This window comes from Neolamprologus brichardi, chromosome 20, assembly GCF_056152115.1.
Source record: "Neolamprologus brichardi isolate AB-2024 chromosome 20, ASM5615211v1, whole genome shotgun sequence".
Taxonomy (NCBI): domain Eukaryota; kingdom Metazoa; phylum Chordata; class Actinopteri; order Cichliformes; family Cichlidae; genus Neolamprologus; species Neolamprologus brichardi.
Genome location: NC_142123.1, coordinates 14,944,205 through 14,962,366, shown reverse-complemented (window position 1 = coordinate 14,962,366; position 18,162 = coordinate 14,944,205). Strand labels below are relative to the sequence as shown.

The window sequence follows — 18,162 nt, the reverse complement described above, 5'->3', positions numbered from 1 at the left end:
AATGTGGACACGCGAATGTGTGGCCTTGAGCGCAATTTCTCTGGGCTCAGAGTACAGCAACACATTGTTTCATGTGTTTTTGTTTATTGAGTAAAGTCACTGTTGGACGGATCTGACTGATGAAATGCTGTTTACAGGGCAACTAAAATGTGACATGCTGTTCCTACTGATGAAACAGAATGATGTCATTAACATTGTTTACATCAGATTGACGTACAGGAAGTGAATGTGGACCTCTGCCTTAGTAACAAACCATCCCAGAGCGGATCAGAGAATCACCATAGACAGGGCAAGATCAAAAAGAGCACTAGATTAACTAAGAGCCAGATAAACCTCCTGAGCTCCACAATGTGAAAACTGAAAATGTTATGCTGATAATTCCAATCTTAAATTAGAAACATTCTACAGAATATATTGATGTGGGAGAGTATTTAAAACCCTTGATATGCATATATCCAACAAACATCCAGATTGAGTTATTTGGAGTCCACTTGTGGTAAATGCTTTTTAGAAAAAAAACCCAAAAAACATCTATCCCCATTTCTCTGTAGGCCTCTCCATCTAAATGTACTTGAATTCAATGTACTTCTAAGCTGTGAATGTTTGCCAGAGCACAGTCAATTATTCTGGCAACTAAAGCCTTTGAAACGTCCGTTTCATCACAGGGCAAAGGCTCAGAGAGCAGCTAGGAAGGGGCCTTTGCCAGGACATTCTCCTAGAAAAACCTATGTGCAAAAAGATTTTAAACAGTCCTCTGCAGAGTTGGAAGAACATGACACAAGCAGTGCCCATTCCCAATATTCTTGATTAAAAGGTGTAGGGTAAGAGAAATTTACACCAACTGCTCATCATCTACGTAGCACATGCGAAAAATGCATGCTTAAGCATACAGGTAAGATAATACTGGAGTGACTTTGCTCTGAATGGCTCTATTAAGGAAAGCCTAAAAAACATTTTGGAACTGAGCTAACTTAAGATGGAACATTTTTGTGTTCGAATTATTAAGTCAAAAAGTGCTGGACTACAGTGTGACACGCTGGCTCTTTTAACCACTGAAAAGATGAACAATACAAATTCTCAGAAATGAAGTGTTCGAAGCTGCTCACCACAGTTTGTGCAGCAGTGACCAGACCAAAGGTTAAAGATATAGTATCAGGATCTCTGCCAGGTCCTCATTTCAAATGATGTTTAAAAAAGGGATGCACCAATCCAGTAAATGGATTTAGCTAACTATACTACAGGGACAACTAGCTTAACAATTCAGTTCTCAGCTCTGTGCTGTGCTCGCTTTGCCGGGTGTCGCACTAGTCCACGGACTGTTACAACCACAGCTTACATGCAAAAGGCTAACAGGAAAGGGTCAGCTGTTTGGAGGGATTCCACAGCTGTGATGCTAACAACTTTTCTTTGTATGTTTGCAAAAGGTAAGCATAATGATGCCAAGTGTGACATGACTGAAAAGCTCCACTGCAGAAAGCGAGAATGGATTTTGCCCATATTGGCCTCTTTTCATTGGCTCCCTGTTAAACTCAGAATGAAACTTAAAATCCTGCTAACCAGGCCCCATCTTATCCTAAAGACCTTGTAGTACTGTATCACCCCAATAGAGCCCTTGGCTCTCAGAATGGTATCTTACTTGCTGTTCCTAGAGTTTCTAAAAGTAGAATGGGAGGCAGAGTCTTCAGATTTCAGGACACTCTTCTGTGGAACCACCTCCCAGTTTGGATTCAGTAGAAAGACAATCTCTCTATTTTTAAGATTAGGTTTCAAACTTTCCTTTTTGATAAAGCATCTACTCAGAACTGGATCAGGTGACCTGAACCTCCTCTTAGTTATGCTTCCTCACTTACCTCTGTTCACTCTCTGTGTGTATACACTCTAAGCAATAAATCAGTAGTTATTGATCATCTCTAGCTCTCTTTCACAGTGTGTCTTTTGTTCCATCTCCCTCCCCTCACCCCGTAATTAGTCATGGCAGATGGCTGCCCCTCCCTGAGCCTGGTTCTGCTGGAGTTTTCTTCCTGTTAAAAGGGAGGTTTTCCTTCCCACTGTCGCCAAGTGCCTGCTCATAGGGGGTCATCTGATTATTGGTTTTTTTTCCTCCCTATTATTGTAGGGTCTTTGCCTTACAATAAAAAGCACCTTGAGCTAAATATTGTTGTGATTTGGAGTCATATGAACAAAACTGAACAGAGTTGACTTTTTATTCCTCTGAGTTACAAATACAGAATAACCCTTGTAATGGATCAGTACTCTGTATTGGCAAATCTCTGACGTTCAAGGCGTGTGCACTTTGTGTGCTGACATTTTGAGCCTATCAGGAAGCGGACCCATAACACAGTGTTTTGCAAGTGATTTCACCATGAATGACTGAAAGCACCGATTTTCACGGCCTGTTGGCTACAATTTTGTACTGCGAAAGGAAGCGTAGTGCTCAAACAGAAAATCTCCCTCTTTCTCGTAGGCTGCTGCCTTTATGACCCCTCCCTATCAGCACAGTGGCCCATTGAAAAGAGTGAGGGTGCTGTCCTTTTTCACACAGTGCTTACGTCACTTCCAACAAATCTACAATTTGATTAATTATCAGTATTATCAAAATAAAAAATTATCTCGCAGTTAAAACTCAGTATAACATCCCAACTTTGATCCTAATCTGTCGTCATCATCATCATATGATTAGACTGTTCATTTATTATTGCGAATACTACTTTTATCCCGTCAGTTTGAACCTTTATACTCAGCAATGAGTGTCCAGTTAAGGGAAAAAAAGTCAACAATGTGACTGCTTGTTCCTTTCTCCTTATCAATGTCTTCATCATCTCACGATGAGTTCCTGCTCCTCCTCAAGGCCTTCCGTTCCCGTTTTCATCCTTATCACAGTTGCTAAGGCATTTCAAGGAATAAGAAAGTCAGGTCAGCTGCCAAAAATTCCACATGACCAGGAAGCTTTATTGTAGAGCCAAACGCATTTAGATCTTAGGAATTTAGTTCACGCCTGGTGCCAGAAGCTCACAGTTTCGACAAGCAAGGAAGCTGGATAATACTAAAAAGTACAGGAATAATTCAAGGAAATAGGGAATCAATTTTAATCCAAAAAGACAGACCTCTCGAGCTAACAGTCAAGACCGTGAAAATGGAGCCACTGTGAGAGGAAAATATGAAAAATATATGCTGCACTTGCTGATTCCTGAGGAATGGCGCATTCATTCGAATCGTGATGTTTCATATGGCTGGAGCTGTTCTTGATTTCTTAAGCAGCTCTGGATGTGGTTTCCCCTCTACTCTGTTTTCTGAGGCAATGAAACATTTTTAACAATGGCCTGACAGGAACTGACTGTCGAGGCTCTGAAGCAAGTCAGGTTTAACAGAGAAACTCTTTCTTCACTGCCTTACGGAAAACTGATGCTCAGCTTACACAAAGCAGTCCCAGAGTGAGAGTAACCTGCACGGATGTTTAGCTTCCTGAAGTGATTCAGCCACTGAACTTCAAGTTCTTGGCTGCAATGTGACATCAGTGGCAGTGTTTAAATTGGGGGGGGGGGGGGGGATGATGTACTGGATTATTTCCAAGCAAAAAAGGAAGCAAGCAAGAAAAATGAGGAAATTAAATCATTAAAGCACCCTTTAGCCGTGACACTCGCTGGTGTTGTGCCAGCTCCAGTGTGCTTGTTTGTACTTTTCCTTCTCCTTTTGGTCCTTGGAGCTGACACTGTGTGTGCGCGTGTCTGTAAATGTGTGCGCACATGTTGAGCCGGCGGTGAGACCATGAATTAAAGAAGAGATTAATGAGTCAGGACATGCAGGCTCAGACTCCAATCTGTTCCCTGCCCCACTCTGGGGGGCGTCTCTCTCCACAAAACCTCATTCTGTCAGCAGACGCATACACGTACTGTACGTATACACCGCTGAGACCCGACAGGAAGGCCAAGGACTCGAGAACGTTTGTGTGTACGTCTGACAGAGAGAACGCAAGGTTGGCAGAGTGTAAAGGCAGAGATGGAGGATGTAAGGGAAGCAAAGACGGCGTGGCAGGATATCTTCGCTGATATAACCCACTGCCCTGTAGGCCGTCACCCCACCCAGACAACACACCGTAACCCTGAGACCTGCCATCTGTCCGGAAGAGCTGGAAGAGACAGAAATCGAGGGAGGTAACAGACTGAGACGGAACAAAAAGACAAAAAAGGGAGTCAGGGGGTGGGAGAGAACTAAATAAGAGAAAAGGAAAGTAGAACACACGAACAAGGGTGAAGCAGGCTGCAGGGGAAAAAAAAGGCTGATGAAAATGACTGGAAACAGAAAAATGGGAAACCCATGATGAGAAAAGAATGTGGAGAGAGGAGAAAGTGGCGGCAGGGGCAGCTTTCCTTTAAACCACACTTCCTATCACTTACTGTTCACTTTCAGAAAGTTTGCCTACATGAAAGAAACCTGGAGATGAATATCTCCAAGCCTCCAAGTTTTTGTTCCCTCTTATTTTTTTTCCTCCTTTTTCTTTAATATTTCGGAGCTGATGCAGATACGGTTTCGTCTCTATTGCTTTAAGCCCCTGAAGCCATTCAAACAAACCTGTGATGAATACAATGACGATGGCCTTGATGCTCTTTATCATCATTTAGCCTTATATGAGATTGGGTGCCACATTACCATGAAATAGTCATCAACCCTCGCTATCTGTCCCTCAGCTCTCCCACTTTAATACATGCCACGAGTCTCGCTAATCCCATGATATGCCTCATAATCTCATCACAGATATGAGCGGAGAGAGGGAGAAATGGGGAAAAAGGCAGTAAGAGAGGAGGGTGTTGAGGGATGAAATGCAATCAGAGAAGAGAGGCAGGCAGATACTAGATCTATGTAAAGACATAAGATACATCCATGCATCTCTCTCTGTCCCTCTCTCTCATATACATATGTTTGACATAAGACGAAGAGTGGCCTACAAATTGAGGGGGCAAGCAGACAGCAGGAGAGGGGAGACTGGAGAGAAAGATGTAGGGAGAAGGGGGGGTTTGCTTGTGACCTGATTTCCCCACTAAGCCACTCAGAAGTGGAGCAGCACGTAGCGCAACTGAATGTAGCATCTCCACCGAGCGCTGCAAACATCCAGCTGTTCTGCTCGTATGCACTCAAAGTGCATGTGTAGAAACATCACGGTGCACACAGACTGCACCACATAGCCCGTTTAACTTACTGACCTACATGCATCTCATGCGCATCCTTGTCTTGCTGAGTCACAAGCCTCATGTTCCTCTCTCTGTCTGCATTTGCCTCTCTAGAAGTCCATGCTACTTCATTCTGCCAGCGTTTTGGGTGGGTGGGGGGTGCGTGGGTAGTTGGAGACACACTACAGTGGCAGTCCGATGTCTACCAGTCTGGCAAAACCGCTCTAACAGCCCGGCGTGCCACAGAGTGCTGGCAGTATAGACGCACGCACACACACGTCTATTACACAGCTGGATATCTGTCCTGTGTACATAAACAGCGTCTGGATATGGAACGCACAGATGCCTCGCTGCTGTGACACCAGTCTGGGTTTGGAAATCAGAGAGAGAAGACGCTGATAAAGAGAATCAGATGCAGTCTAGATGCAGCACGTGTATTCATTAGGAGCCTGTATTGATATCTCACTGCTGTGTTTTCCTGTGTGTGTGTTTGTGACGCTTCGGGGCCACAGGTCTCGTCTCTCACATGACCAACCGATGTTACACACACACACACGCGCACACACACACACACACTTAAAGACTAGCTCTTTCAGCTATTATAAAGCCATTTCATTAGGTATATCTGTTCAACTGCTTGTTAAAGCAAATACTTAAACCACCAATCACATAGCTTTTAAGAATCTAAACCAGAATCCTTGATTGGTGGCCGTTGACTAGGTTTTCTGTTCTATTTTGATTTTTTTCCCCAGCAAAATAAATGAATAAATAAATAAACAACCACTGCAGTGGTAGCAGATTGTTAATGTGACTCTGGAAATTTGAGGGCTGTGATGTAGAGTAAAGAGAATCTACTGAAGCTCAAAGCAGGCTGCTCTGAGCTTTTTAGAAACTCCCGATCTACCAGGATTTTTCCACTCAACCGTCTCTAGGCTTTACTGAGCACCTCTCGGATGTGGTGGAATCGAAGATGTGCAGCTGACCTATCTGCAGCAACTCTGTGGCACTATCACGTCAACATTGAGCAAAATACCTGAGCAATGTTTTCAGTACCTTGTTGAATCTCTGCATGAAGGATTAAAGCAGTTCTGAAAGCTTAGTACTAGCAAGGAGTAGCTAATGAAATAGCCACATTGTGTTTATATAAAAATAATCAAAGACGATAGTTAGTTAGACAATGAGAAAGTAGAAAGCCTGAAATTATCGCTCTTCCACAAACTGAGGTAAATATCCATCAATACTAACACAAAAAGCATTAGCAACGGTACAGCCCAGGTTTGGATTTCAACAATAACAAAGCAAGAAAACGTCCATAAAAGATGACTGTTTGAATTATTTATTGCTCGTATGAAGTTCTTTTTGTGAATCTCACATTTTAAGCTGATGAAAAAAAAGAGCTTTTGGTCAACAAGAACCTTCTAGAAGAAGTAAAAGTCTTTCCATAGTTGAACCCGGGGAGTGTTTTTTACTGCCTCACTGAGGGGTTGGCTGATTGTTGGCTTCGGCTCCCCCATTGTGCTCTAAGATGTAAGATTAGATATAAAATCATCCAGATCCCAATTACTGACCAAAATAATTCTGCTTTTAGTCCCCCCCCCCAGACATGGCTACCACAACAACACAAGAATAGCTCCTCCATGTCCTTTTTCTTCAAGTAGAACCCCCCACTTCACACACACACACGAACATAAGCGCCAGACAACTTTAAAAAAAAAACACAACTGGTCCCTGTCTGATGTTCCTGTCATGGAGCTGGTGGCGCCTGAATCATACAATCTGTTTGCTGCCATCCTCAAGCTGTGATTCTGACACCCACCATTGACTACGAGCACGCGCGCTAACACACACGTCCAGTGTCACAGATCATGAAAAACTAATGCGCGAGCTTTAACGTATGCACACAGAAACAATAGAGACATGTCCACGGGTGAGCAGCTACATTCAGAGATCAATCTGCATAAAGCCGCCCACTGCAAAAAGCCAGTTATTGATGCCGGTCCAACAAAAGTGCCCGCCATTGATCCCAAAAAAAAAGGGGGGGGGGGGTGTCTGTGTGTGTCACAAGTCAAAGAATGTGACAATGACAAAGTTGCTTTCATATCAGCGAAGGCTTTGTCTGCGATGCAACGCCGTACCTGTGGGCGCAACTAAAAAGCCAGTAAAGCCCATTTTCCTCTGTGTTTGTGTCTATGTGGCCACAGGTTCTTTGTCTGAGGTAGTCACATGACCAGTCTGACTTGGCGCCGTCCCCTCCCCTCTGCAGTGCGCCACCATACAATAAAAACGATACGATATATGAGACAACAACCACCCACGCTACACACGTGCTTACAAACAAACACCCCATCAGTCCCTGGAAACTTTGCTTCGTGAGCAGAACGCCATCCTTAATGCAAAAAAACAAAGAAAGCGCCACGAAAATATAAAAACGTGTCTCTTAATTGGCCGCATGTGAGCTATTAGTGATAAAGCGGAGAGGAGGAGGAGGATGATGTGGAGGGAGATGTTAAAGAAGAAGGAAGATGAAGGGACGGTGGCAGCTGCGTGGGAGGGGGTAGGAGTGAGTCGGGATCAAGTGGGAGGGAATCGATAGTGTTGATGATGATGTTATGGGTGATGTGGAGGACGAGCACGGGAACACGGGTGCACAGGGTTAATGGCGAGATTGACGAGGTTTGCGGCAATGTGCGAGCTGGAACACGTTTAGTTGCTGTGGTCTGTGGACTGGACGTAGCTGGGTGCCGAGGAGGAGGGAAAGGAGTGAAAAGGAGGACAAAAAGGGGAGGAAGGGCACAGATGGAAAAATATGGGACAAAAAAATTTTCAATTGTCGTAAGGAGCTGTGCATTTAAAGGAGAACGAAGGACACAGGAGGGAAACAGAGGGAGGGTATAGATACTCAAGGTTGGAAGGGGGGGTGGCGGTGGGGGTGAATGAGGGGTTGGGGGTTTTTGAAGCAGCCAGCTTAGGTCCCAAGGGTGCGATTTCCTGCTCCACTACATTAGGACAGTCTGACAGACGACTCTGTGGATCTAACTGCGTATCCTATGTGCATGTTAATTACAGAGAGAGAGACCGAGGGTTAAATAAGTCTGCAAAGGAGAGAGCAGCACAAAGGCAACTCAGGTGTTTCCCTAGTCAAAACAAGTCAATGCGCTTACCTTCTGTGGACCCTTAATTACAGCCTCAGTGTCTAACCACTCTACAACAGCCTACATTCATAATCACATACATCAACGCTGTGTGTGTGTGTGTGATTAACAATCTCTCATCAAGAGGCTGAAAAATAAAGAAAAACACAACGACGTCTTGACTGTCTGTAGGTTTCGGGACAATCCCACCACGTACAGAGGAACTTCTGCACAGGAATATCCTTCTTGTAACTCCCTGCTATTTCTGCTTTTGTATTCAGAAGGCCACTTTTATAATAACAAAGAAACAAACTGTAAGAAAGTCAGTTTGTTTGTTTTAGTGCCAAAAATCTAATAGCATTTTTTTTTAATTAAAAGAAAAAGAATTCCAACCCTACAACTTGAAATAATTACATAAACACTTCAGGACAAAGAAAAGCCGACTGAAATTACTTGAGGACCTATTCTGAATATTTCGGGCAGCTCTGACAGAAAATTGAGAAAAGAGATAGTTCAGAATAGTTTTTTGTCATAAAACATGCAGTTTATTATCTGTCCTTTGCTTCCAAAGGTCGACATTTATTACATTTTATGTTCTGCTTTTTTTGCTGTCTCTGTGCTGCTTAAAATAAGTAAATATATAGCTGCCAGAAAAATTTCTAAAACAAATGGGTGCTGACGTTTCTAACAAAAGTCACTTACCATAAGCTCATTGTGGAGGGAGTAATATACTGAGTGTAATACTACACATTTGTGGCAAAGAACTTCTACAGTAGCTGTAAGAATTGTAACAGTGTATAACTGTTTTTGTCCAATTACAGAGCTTTACAACACTGAGGTTACATCAGGCTGTAGATACAAACTAGGTTCTTGTTAGTAGGATCTGATGAGGTTTGTTCACAATAAGAAAAGCCAGACTTTCATTTAAGTGCGAGTGAAAAACGTGGCATATAGTGTGCACAGCCATAAGTGGCTGATTAAAAAAAGAAAAAGCAAAGCTGAAGTAAGAACTTCACTGCTCATTTTTCTTGTAGTTAACTTTTCCTTCACCTTAGCGAAAACGTCTAAAGTACAAAGCACAACAACTGGACTAATGGGCTCTTTTTTTTCTGTTTCCTTAGTTTCTCTGCATACACCCCCACTCGACCCATCCAGCTCCAGCCAAGCATCCCCAGACTGTGGCAACATGGTTCTTCTAAATGAGTTTAGGCTTTATTAGTCTGTCAGGGAGGGAAAAAAAAAGAAAGAAAGAAAAAAAAAAAAAAAACATTGTTTCCCCCAGTAGCAGGTTGAGATATTATTCATCTATAATTGGTAATAACCCTGTACCCCCACCCTGAGGCGGCTCAATCTCCACTGAGTAATCACTGCCACTGCCTGCTCTGCTGGAAACAGCATTATTAGGTCGATAGCACTGTCTCTACTGCTGCTGTCTGCCAAGGAGGTTTATTATCAGACAATATATGGCTCTGCTCCTGTTGTTCTTTAAAAACCACAAGCTGTGGCTGAACGGATTTATCTCGCACACCGAGCTACCATTAAATATCGCGGCGTCCTGGACAGAGGAGGCTCCAAAATAAGCTCCGGCGGGATCATTTAGGCTGAGGCTTTATCAGCTTTTATGACAGCGACACTTGATCAAAACACCGTTCACTTTACAATATTTAAACTGGCACCTCGGCTGATTCCACCAGGTCAAAACAATGTCACACGTTTTCTTCGCATCAATGTTTTAAAAAGCAGCGATTCAGATTCCAACTCTCACACTTCAGTCTATAAAATTACTAAGTCTTATTTCACATAACCAAAGCTGAAGATATTATTTTATTTATTCACTTTTTTAAGCAAAAAGAACAATTATTGCTATGATTTCTCTCTAATGATGGTGGAGCGTATCATTTTCACTCAGTGTGACACGTGTGACATCTCGTTTATTTCAAAATGTGTCAGGTTTATATATTAACTTGTGGTTTTACAATTTTCTGAGAGCAATCCTGGTTTGCACACCAACTTGGTTTGTCCGGCTCAAAATGGGCTCGACACGGTGACTGTGGTCATAGCCAGGATTAGTCTGCACATAACTTCTGTTACCTAACGTAGCACAAAACTGGACATTACATAGATGGATTTTTAAAAAATGCATTAAAGCTTGAGTGACTAAAATCCAACTTGAAATTCACAATACTTGAATTGTGTTGACAACAAACACTCCTGGGTTTGTTGTCACTAAATTTTTATATGCAGTAAAAACCCTGCTTAACAGCTCTCTGTCACCTGTCTGAATTAGCTGGCTTTTAATGTATTTTATACAGAAGAGTCAAACTACTGATCAGAAATCCCCTTTCATGGGAGTGCACACGTCGCCTGATAAAGAAATCCTGGGTGATAAAAAAAAAAAAACCTTATCACTGATAAGAGACAGGCTATACTGAACTTTCTTTGTAGTAGCCCTACTGATATTTAAGCCACTGAGTATTTTTCTTGGAAAAAAACTGAAACAATCTGTGTAAATCATAGACCATCCATAAAACTGTGCTGCATTTCTGCACAGTACTACTGGAAAACAAGCTGCTTTGATAATAAGTGTTTAGTCTTATAAATGCGAGACGGTTTCTGAAGCTTTAAAACCTGCTGTAAATTCCCAACTTTTGGGAAACTACCCTGAGCCGTTTGGTTCTTCCCAAACAGTAAAAACGTGCGATAATAAGATGATGAGAAAGAGTGATTGCTGAGTGAAACAGAAACAGTGACCTTGCTGCTGCTTAGGGCGGACTAATATTTCATCAGCTAACACTAAGGGCACACCTGCCTCACAGCTATACCCACATCTGCCAACGGTTTTGTGCTTCATCCCTGTGAGGAGGCATCAGGGGAGGAAAGGAAGAAAAGAGGGAAATGAAAGACCAAAAAAAAAAAAAAAAAAAAAAAGAACAACAACAAAGTCTCGTGTGGGTTTTACTCAGAGACTCTGGTGCGTTTCAGGGAAAGTGTAGGCTGTCTTTGAACAGACAAACCCACAAAAGAAGGCAATGACACTGTGACAAAGGGAGGGGGGAGGCACAAAAGATAGAACTGCAGTGGTAAACCACCTCCTGAAGTTTGTTTTAGTATGAATACCTCGACTCAAAGTGTGTCAGCTCACAAGCAACTTACACAGGACACATGTCAAAAGCAGCTCTTTTCCCCCTTAAACGAGCCAGTGGAGCACCATTATGAAAGTGACTTATAGAAATGGAAGAGAAGGGGGAACAGACAGAAGGAAGTGGCATCATGTGCTCAACATCAGGCAGAAGTGAAACCGTGCTGGCAGACGACATCCATTGAACATTTCAGATGAAGTCATTCATATCTCCGAGTCTAGGTTACACTGACACGCAGGCCACTAACCGCAAGCTTCTATCTTCAGCATCTTAACTAATTAGTCTAACTTGTTGCTAAGCAAAATGCCTTTGTGTTTGAGAGTGTGAGCGTGGGGTGCCTGGATCATTTCGACTATGAGATCATGGAGATCATGACATATGTGTTGATAAGACTGTGATGACAACACTGAAAACATCCATTTGCGGTCAGGATGTGAAAATCAGATGAAGCATCAGATTAACCTGTAAGCTCTCGGCTCATCTATCGTCACCATAAACGTCTAACACGTACCAAGTAGCCACTAACACTTGATTACATATTTGGAGAAAAACAGTTATTAATAGTGATTGCACTTAGAGGTTGTATACGTTTAGGAGACAGTAATCATTAACTAATATCCAAGTGGTCACTGTGTCATTCAGCTATAGATACAAAAACAATAATGTTTCCATGACTGAGTTTGGCTATAACTGTCAAATAAAATCAGATATTGCGACATTATTGCAGTTTGACAGGGAGCAAGAAGTGAGTGCGGAAAACTTCATAGCAGTCAATAAAGACGCTAATGAGATATTGTGCCACACCACGTGGCTACAAACAAAAAACAAAACAAAACAAAAAAAGGTGTCATTTTGAGCTCGGACCTACAGGTGCTTTGTCATTGGATCTCTCAGCAGATAGTCAAATAATTGCATTATTAGCATTTAAAAGCAGCAAAGCTCTTACAAATCAGATTCTTGTCAGTCGTTTCCATAACCTGACACCACTTGGTAAGGTGGTGAAAGAAATGCACATTTTAACGTCTACAGTATAAACAGCAGAGCAATGATCTTTCATGTTGTTTTTTTGGAAGCTTTTCAGCCACAGCGATGTTGGTTTTTATAGAGTCGACCTTTGACCTGGTGTTATAGAGCACTGGTATAAATATAACCAGCCCCTCTTCTCCCGCTCTATTACATACCATCAAATAGCTGAGACAAAGGGAAAGAGCTGACCTTATCTGTCCTCAAAGTGTGCACGAGCACACACAAACACACACTGGTACTGTCCGTACCAGTGTGGCTGACTTTAAAACTAACCCGAGGAGGAGGGGGGGAAAAACCTGAGCTTTCATCTGTATGCAGCTGCCTTGGTGAAAGACAACTGAAGAAAAAAAAATTGCACAGATAAAATGATCAGAGAGTGGAAGAACGAAAAAGAAAACAAAAAAAAACAAAGCACAGAGCCGATCAACTGACCAGAGAAAAACAAAGGGCTATCTGTAAAAGCCTTGGACTTTATCCTGCCCTGTGATGTCAGAACTTCGATCCCCAGGCAGGCAGCAGGAGACTCCCAGAACCCTGATTTAGGCTGTTAAGCTCCCACTTCGATTCAGCTCATTGAGCAGCGTGATGCTGATCAATTAGAAAACAGCTGCACTAGCTGCTGACCACACAGGCACTCTTGTTTTTACTGCGTTTAAAGACAGATGTTTCTTGAAGCCACGTGTGTTCCAATTTCCATCTTCATCAGATCCAATCTCAAGTCTCTTCTTGGCAGGTTATGGAGCCAGCCACTGTCTCATGTCGACTTGTTAGATTACCAAGACACAAAAAAATGATCCTCTAGAGGTCAAGCCACGCAGGCAGGAAAGCCTCACAACTAACACAATGGAGCAAATCTGCTCTTGACAGGGAAACGGCACATATGATCAAAAACACCGCTATCACTATAGCAACAAAAGCAGGCGCACTTCCAGAAGTAGATGGGAAAAGTAAGGGCAGGTTTTAACCTTATTTTCCACCTGACTGCATAGTAAAAGTGGCAGCAAGGAAATTTTCCATGCTGGCGACCTGAGCTTACCTTGCCTGTGTAATTAAAGGCCGCAATGTTAAAGAGCCCTTTTATGAAAGAGGCTATACAAGCAAATGGCATGTGCGCTTCTGTGTGTGTGACTCACCCATCCTCCTTGGCTCTGGATCCAGGGCTGAATGTGGTTGTCTAGGTAGACCGTCATCCACTCTACGATCCTGCCCACCAAGGGGCTCATCTCCTTCTCGACGCACTCGACACACAGTGCCCCGCCGAACGCGAAAAGCCCTACGATGCGGCCCCAGTTAACGCCATCCCGGAACACCTCGTCCATCACGTTCTCGAAGCTTTGGTAGGCCGTGGCCGGCGTGATGTGCAGCTGGCTGTGAAGGTCGCTGAAGGCACGAGCGTATCGCAGCTCGAACTCATTGGCCGTGTCCCGGAGCGCCTCCTTCACTGCGTCGAGGTCCGTCGTTGATGGCGGCTGCTGCTGCCGCCGCTGCGGGGATGCCGGTGGGGTCCCGGGACTCGTGCCATTAAAAGTCCCATTGGCGTGTGTGTCTATTCGCTGTTCCTCATCCAACCCCGCTGCCCCCCCATCAGTCCTGTTCGAAGGCTCGTTGAGTACTATGTGGTTGAGAGGATAGTTTCTCTGGGAGAGTTTATACCTTATGTAGAAAAGCACAAGTTCTCTGTTTTGAGACATTTTGTATTTAAATGTGCTTTTTTTGTTTTCCCCTCCTCTTTGCTCCGGCTCTTCTCTCTGCTCCGCTTGTGGTCAAGCCTCGCTGTGTTAGAGTGTACACACACTGCGCCAGGCTTTTTTTTTTCCTCCCGTTTTCTCTGCTCAGACCACCATGGTCAGCTGATATCCACGGGACACTTGGGGGGTGAAAACCAAACCTATACAAGGCTGCACAGCTCAGGCCCTGCAGAGACACAACGATGAAAGGTCAAAGTCTGGATTGCTTATATACAGGATTACGTGTGCGTGCGCGTGTGTGTGTGTGTGTGAGACTGTATAAGGAGAGTGGAGAGCGTAGGGACGACTGTGAACCTTCAAATTAAATTTGGACAGGTAGGGTCAAAGTGCGTCTCTCTAATTGGGCTGTTACATATGAAGCAGATGGCGATGATATTAATGAGACGACAGCAGAGAGAATGTGTGTGTACACACGTGTGTGTGTGTGTGTGTGTCAGAGAGAGAAAGAGAGAGACAAAGTTAAAGGAGGTGTGAGGAAGGTGAAGTGAGATCAGAACGACAGTCTGGCTTGAAGCTCCACATAGACATCCTAATCAGTGACCTCTGACCTCTGAGGGAAGCTTTCACACATCTTGTTTATCCCATCTCCAAGTACTCCGTTATCCTCTCGCTCACGCACATGCCCTTAAATCTTCACACAAAACTGACTCTGTCATATTTCCAGCCTCCTCCTTGTTACTGGCATTGGAGGTTGCAGAAAGCATTAACGACGCATATATATGAGCTTGCATTATGGGCCCTTCTGACAGCTTTAGCATGAATGTGTGGTGACAGTGTTGAACTGCAAAATAAAATGTGGTAATAAAAACTGTATGGGAGATGCCGTGCTGCCACTCTCCGCCGGCAGGTTTGTTCTCATCAAGTTAACTTACATTTATGTTTCAGCGGCTGATTAAAAACAGCCTGAGTGTTGTTAAATATACAAAATGTCATAAACTTCCTCTGAACGTAAATTCTGAGAATCTATTAGCAAACACATGCAGCAATAACCTCAGTAATTTGGTTCTTTTAAGCAGTGATGTATCAGACTGCTCTTACTTAAAACATTCTGCTCAGATAGGTCATGCACAGATCAAACACATGTTTGGTTACTTTGTCAGCGAAGGAATTTTCAAAACATGTGAACTACCACCGAGGAGAAAGGTCAGCATACCGAACAGGTACGCACCCACAGATCAGCTTCATATTTGAATTGGCCTTGTTGACTCATATCAGTTCACAGATATCAATATCGATACTTATCTTTAGCTGACAAACCTTAAAACATGCGTTTTGTTGTTGTTGTTTTTTTATGTTAACATTAAGTTTAAAAATTAAGATAAATTAATTTGTGTTTCTGGAACAAAATGCAAACAAAAAATTACAATAACAACAACAAAATATTTGTATTAGCTATCAGCCAAAATTTTATTTCAAACATTAGTATCAGCCATAATAAAGAGTGACAGCCCCCCCCCCCCCCCCCCCCCTCCAAAAAAAAAAAAGAACAAGCAGCTTAGTATGATTAGAAATATATCCAAGTTAGGATGAAATGAACATCCGTTTCTATGAAATCAAATCTTTTCCAGTTAACATTTTAGGCAAAACCGATTTTTTTTTATGTTTCCAGCAACAATAATGTGAGGAATGAAATGTTTTATTATTCACATGTATAACAGAAATTTGAATATATCTGGAGTTGTTCCAAATAAAAACATGTAATTTGGGTTGTGGAAAATACAGCCTGGCAAGGATATATATCAGCTTTTTTGTCAGGTTACATTAACAGAAATAAATAAATAAATCACAATTCATATGTGAACAAGTAAGTCTGTGGAGAAAAGCTCCTGCAGCCTCAGTTATTACTTTCACATCCCTGACAGCAGCCTAATAACATTAGCGATGTTCAGTAATACAAACTGCTTTATTAATTATTTCCGTTCCCGTCCTGAAGCCTCTAAATTGAGTTTAGGTCCCTGAAACAAAGACTCTGAGAGCTGTTGACTGGCCAGCCCCTTCTGTATTCTGCTGTCACCGTACCATACTCACTGGTACACACAAAAAGACGTGGGAGGGACGTGACCCGCCGGTGATCCCAAACTGTCTGCTTATCGTGAGGGAGCCTGACCTTTCCTGTAGCAATACTGACATTTACGTTGATACGTGGCGGAACCTAATAATCAGGGTGGCCGACCGCTGGGAAGGAGTTCCATGCAAATAGCGCTGGTGTCATTACATAATACAATATACTCCTAACAGCACAATAGAAGCACGATACAGTGTCAGCTGGCTCCGAGCTATGGCAGAAACTGCCCCCCCCCCCCACACACACACACACACACACACATATACACAAAAAACTCACTGAAATACACCCAGCTGACTACTTAGTCCGCATTTGGGTGGTAAAAGTAACAGAAAGAGCCCGTTACAGCACATAAAGACCCACAAGGCAGCAGTGTTTACAATGGCCACATGGTCCCCAGCTACCTACACGTGGCTCGGGTTTTAATGGGCCAGCACTGATGTAAACACCACACAGCTCCTCAAGGAATACCAGCGAGTCGTGACCAAATGTAGCGCCTGAACGCGACATTAACTCAAACATTAACTTGGTTCAGTTAAACTGGAGTCTCTGTTGATGTTTTTACGGTGGAATTTAAACTGTCCTTTTACACATTAACCAGTCAGAGCAGTGTTGAAACATGCTACTCCCTCTGGTGGCGCACTTAAAGCTTGTGTCAGTTCCCCCACCGTCAGGATATTGATTATTATTTACATTTTTATTATTAAGTGGCGTTTTGACAAAGATGTAAATATAAGAATTAAAGATCATTCCCGAGCGTCTTACCAGCAACTCTTGATATCAAACCCGGGGGGAGTGCTCTTCTCCGTACACGGATCCTCTCGGTGAAAACGTCCCGAATCTGTCAGACAACCCCGTCTGTCGCTTTACGTGTACAAAAGCTGTCAGAACACAAGATAGGTACTTTGTGCTCAGGACTGTATTTGCACGTATCCTCCTACGTCCCCCTCCTCTCTTTGCATGGACAGCCCTCCCCCGATTGCGTAACACCGACGCTTTTATGGATGCCTGTTCACGATCGTGTCGAAAATTCTCGTACGTGCACGACTTAAAAACAGTATACATATGCTATTACTCGCTAGAGTAACCTCTTAGAGATAATTCAGGCGTTAGATATTTTAAATTCTAACAGCTAACAACACGTTAGAATGATCGATGCAATTTATTACATTTTTCAATTCGATACAATTGAAAGGGACGTTTCTTTGCACTGTCACTAGTTGTTCATAATATATCTGCCTTAACGCATTTAACACAATAAATTACATATAAATAACAAACCTGAAGTACCGGTTTTGACCGTAGTTTAAATAAACTCCACTCTGTCTCTGTATTCCGCATACATTTTGATATTTCTAATGAAAACTGTAGGGGATCCCGTGAACGCAACACAATTCCATTCCAAGACCTTTAATCGCGTCTCGTTAGAAAAATGCCACTTTGCGACAACACCCTGCTTTATATAGGCGACACCACCCCCGCAATTAGCATTGCAACACTAAAATTCCTAAGTAAGCCATTATGACAGAGACTGCTCCGCCTGTACTAACGCGGCTGTAGCCAGCTTGTGAACATGGCTGTCACTGTCATATACATGTAGTCGCACATTCGCAGACTGCAAGATTGAAAAACATATATTTTCCGAGGCAAACCCTTTTACTACAATGAACACGTATAGTTTGCACAAAGCAGAATTACATTTGACCCCGAAAGCTTTGTGGAGGGAACGAAAGTATCGCTGCGCGTTTTTTCCCTAATCTGTCGACCTCTTTCCTCTCGCAGGATTCAGATAGGAAAATCCACCCTCTGCCATTCCTCCTCACGTTATTTCACCGACGCCATCAGCAGAGGGATCAGAATTACACTTGTACATCGAGCAGGAACTCT

At 43.0% G+C, this 18,162-nt stretch overlaps 1 protein-coding gene across 3 annotated transcripts in view; it reads right to left on the bottom strand.

The window, feature by feature from the left end:
• bcl2l1 (BCL2 like 1) overlaps window positions 1-18,162 on the bottom strand; it is a 29,215-nt gene that overhangs the window by 10,737 nt on the left and 316 nt on the right. The window contains exons 1-2 of one of the 3 annotated variants that reach the window (XM_087834341.1): window positions 17,557-18,159; window positions 13,596-14,376 (exon numbers count right to left, since the gene is read on the bottom strand). In XM_087834341.1, coding sequence (XP_087690467.1) covers window positions 13,596-14,153 — 558 coding nt within the window. In that variant the 5' untranslated portion in view covers window positions 14,154-14,376; window positions 17,557-18,159. Of the gene's footprint in view, window positions 1-13,595; window positions 14,377-17,040; window positions 17,520-17,556; window positions 18,160-18,162 lie in introns of those variants that run through there. The other 2 variants (XM_006804049.3, XM_006804048.3) reach the window with 2 other exon arrangements.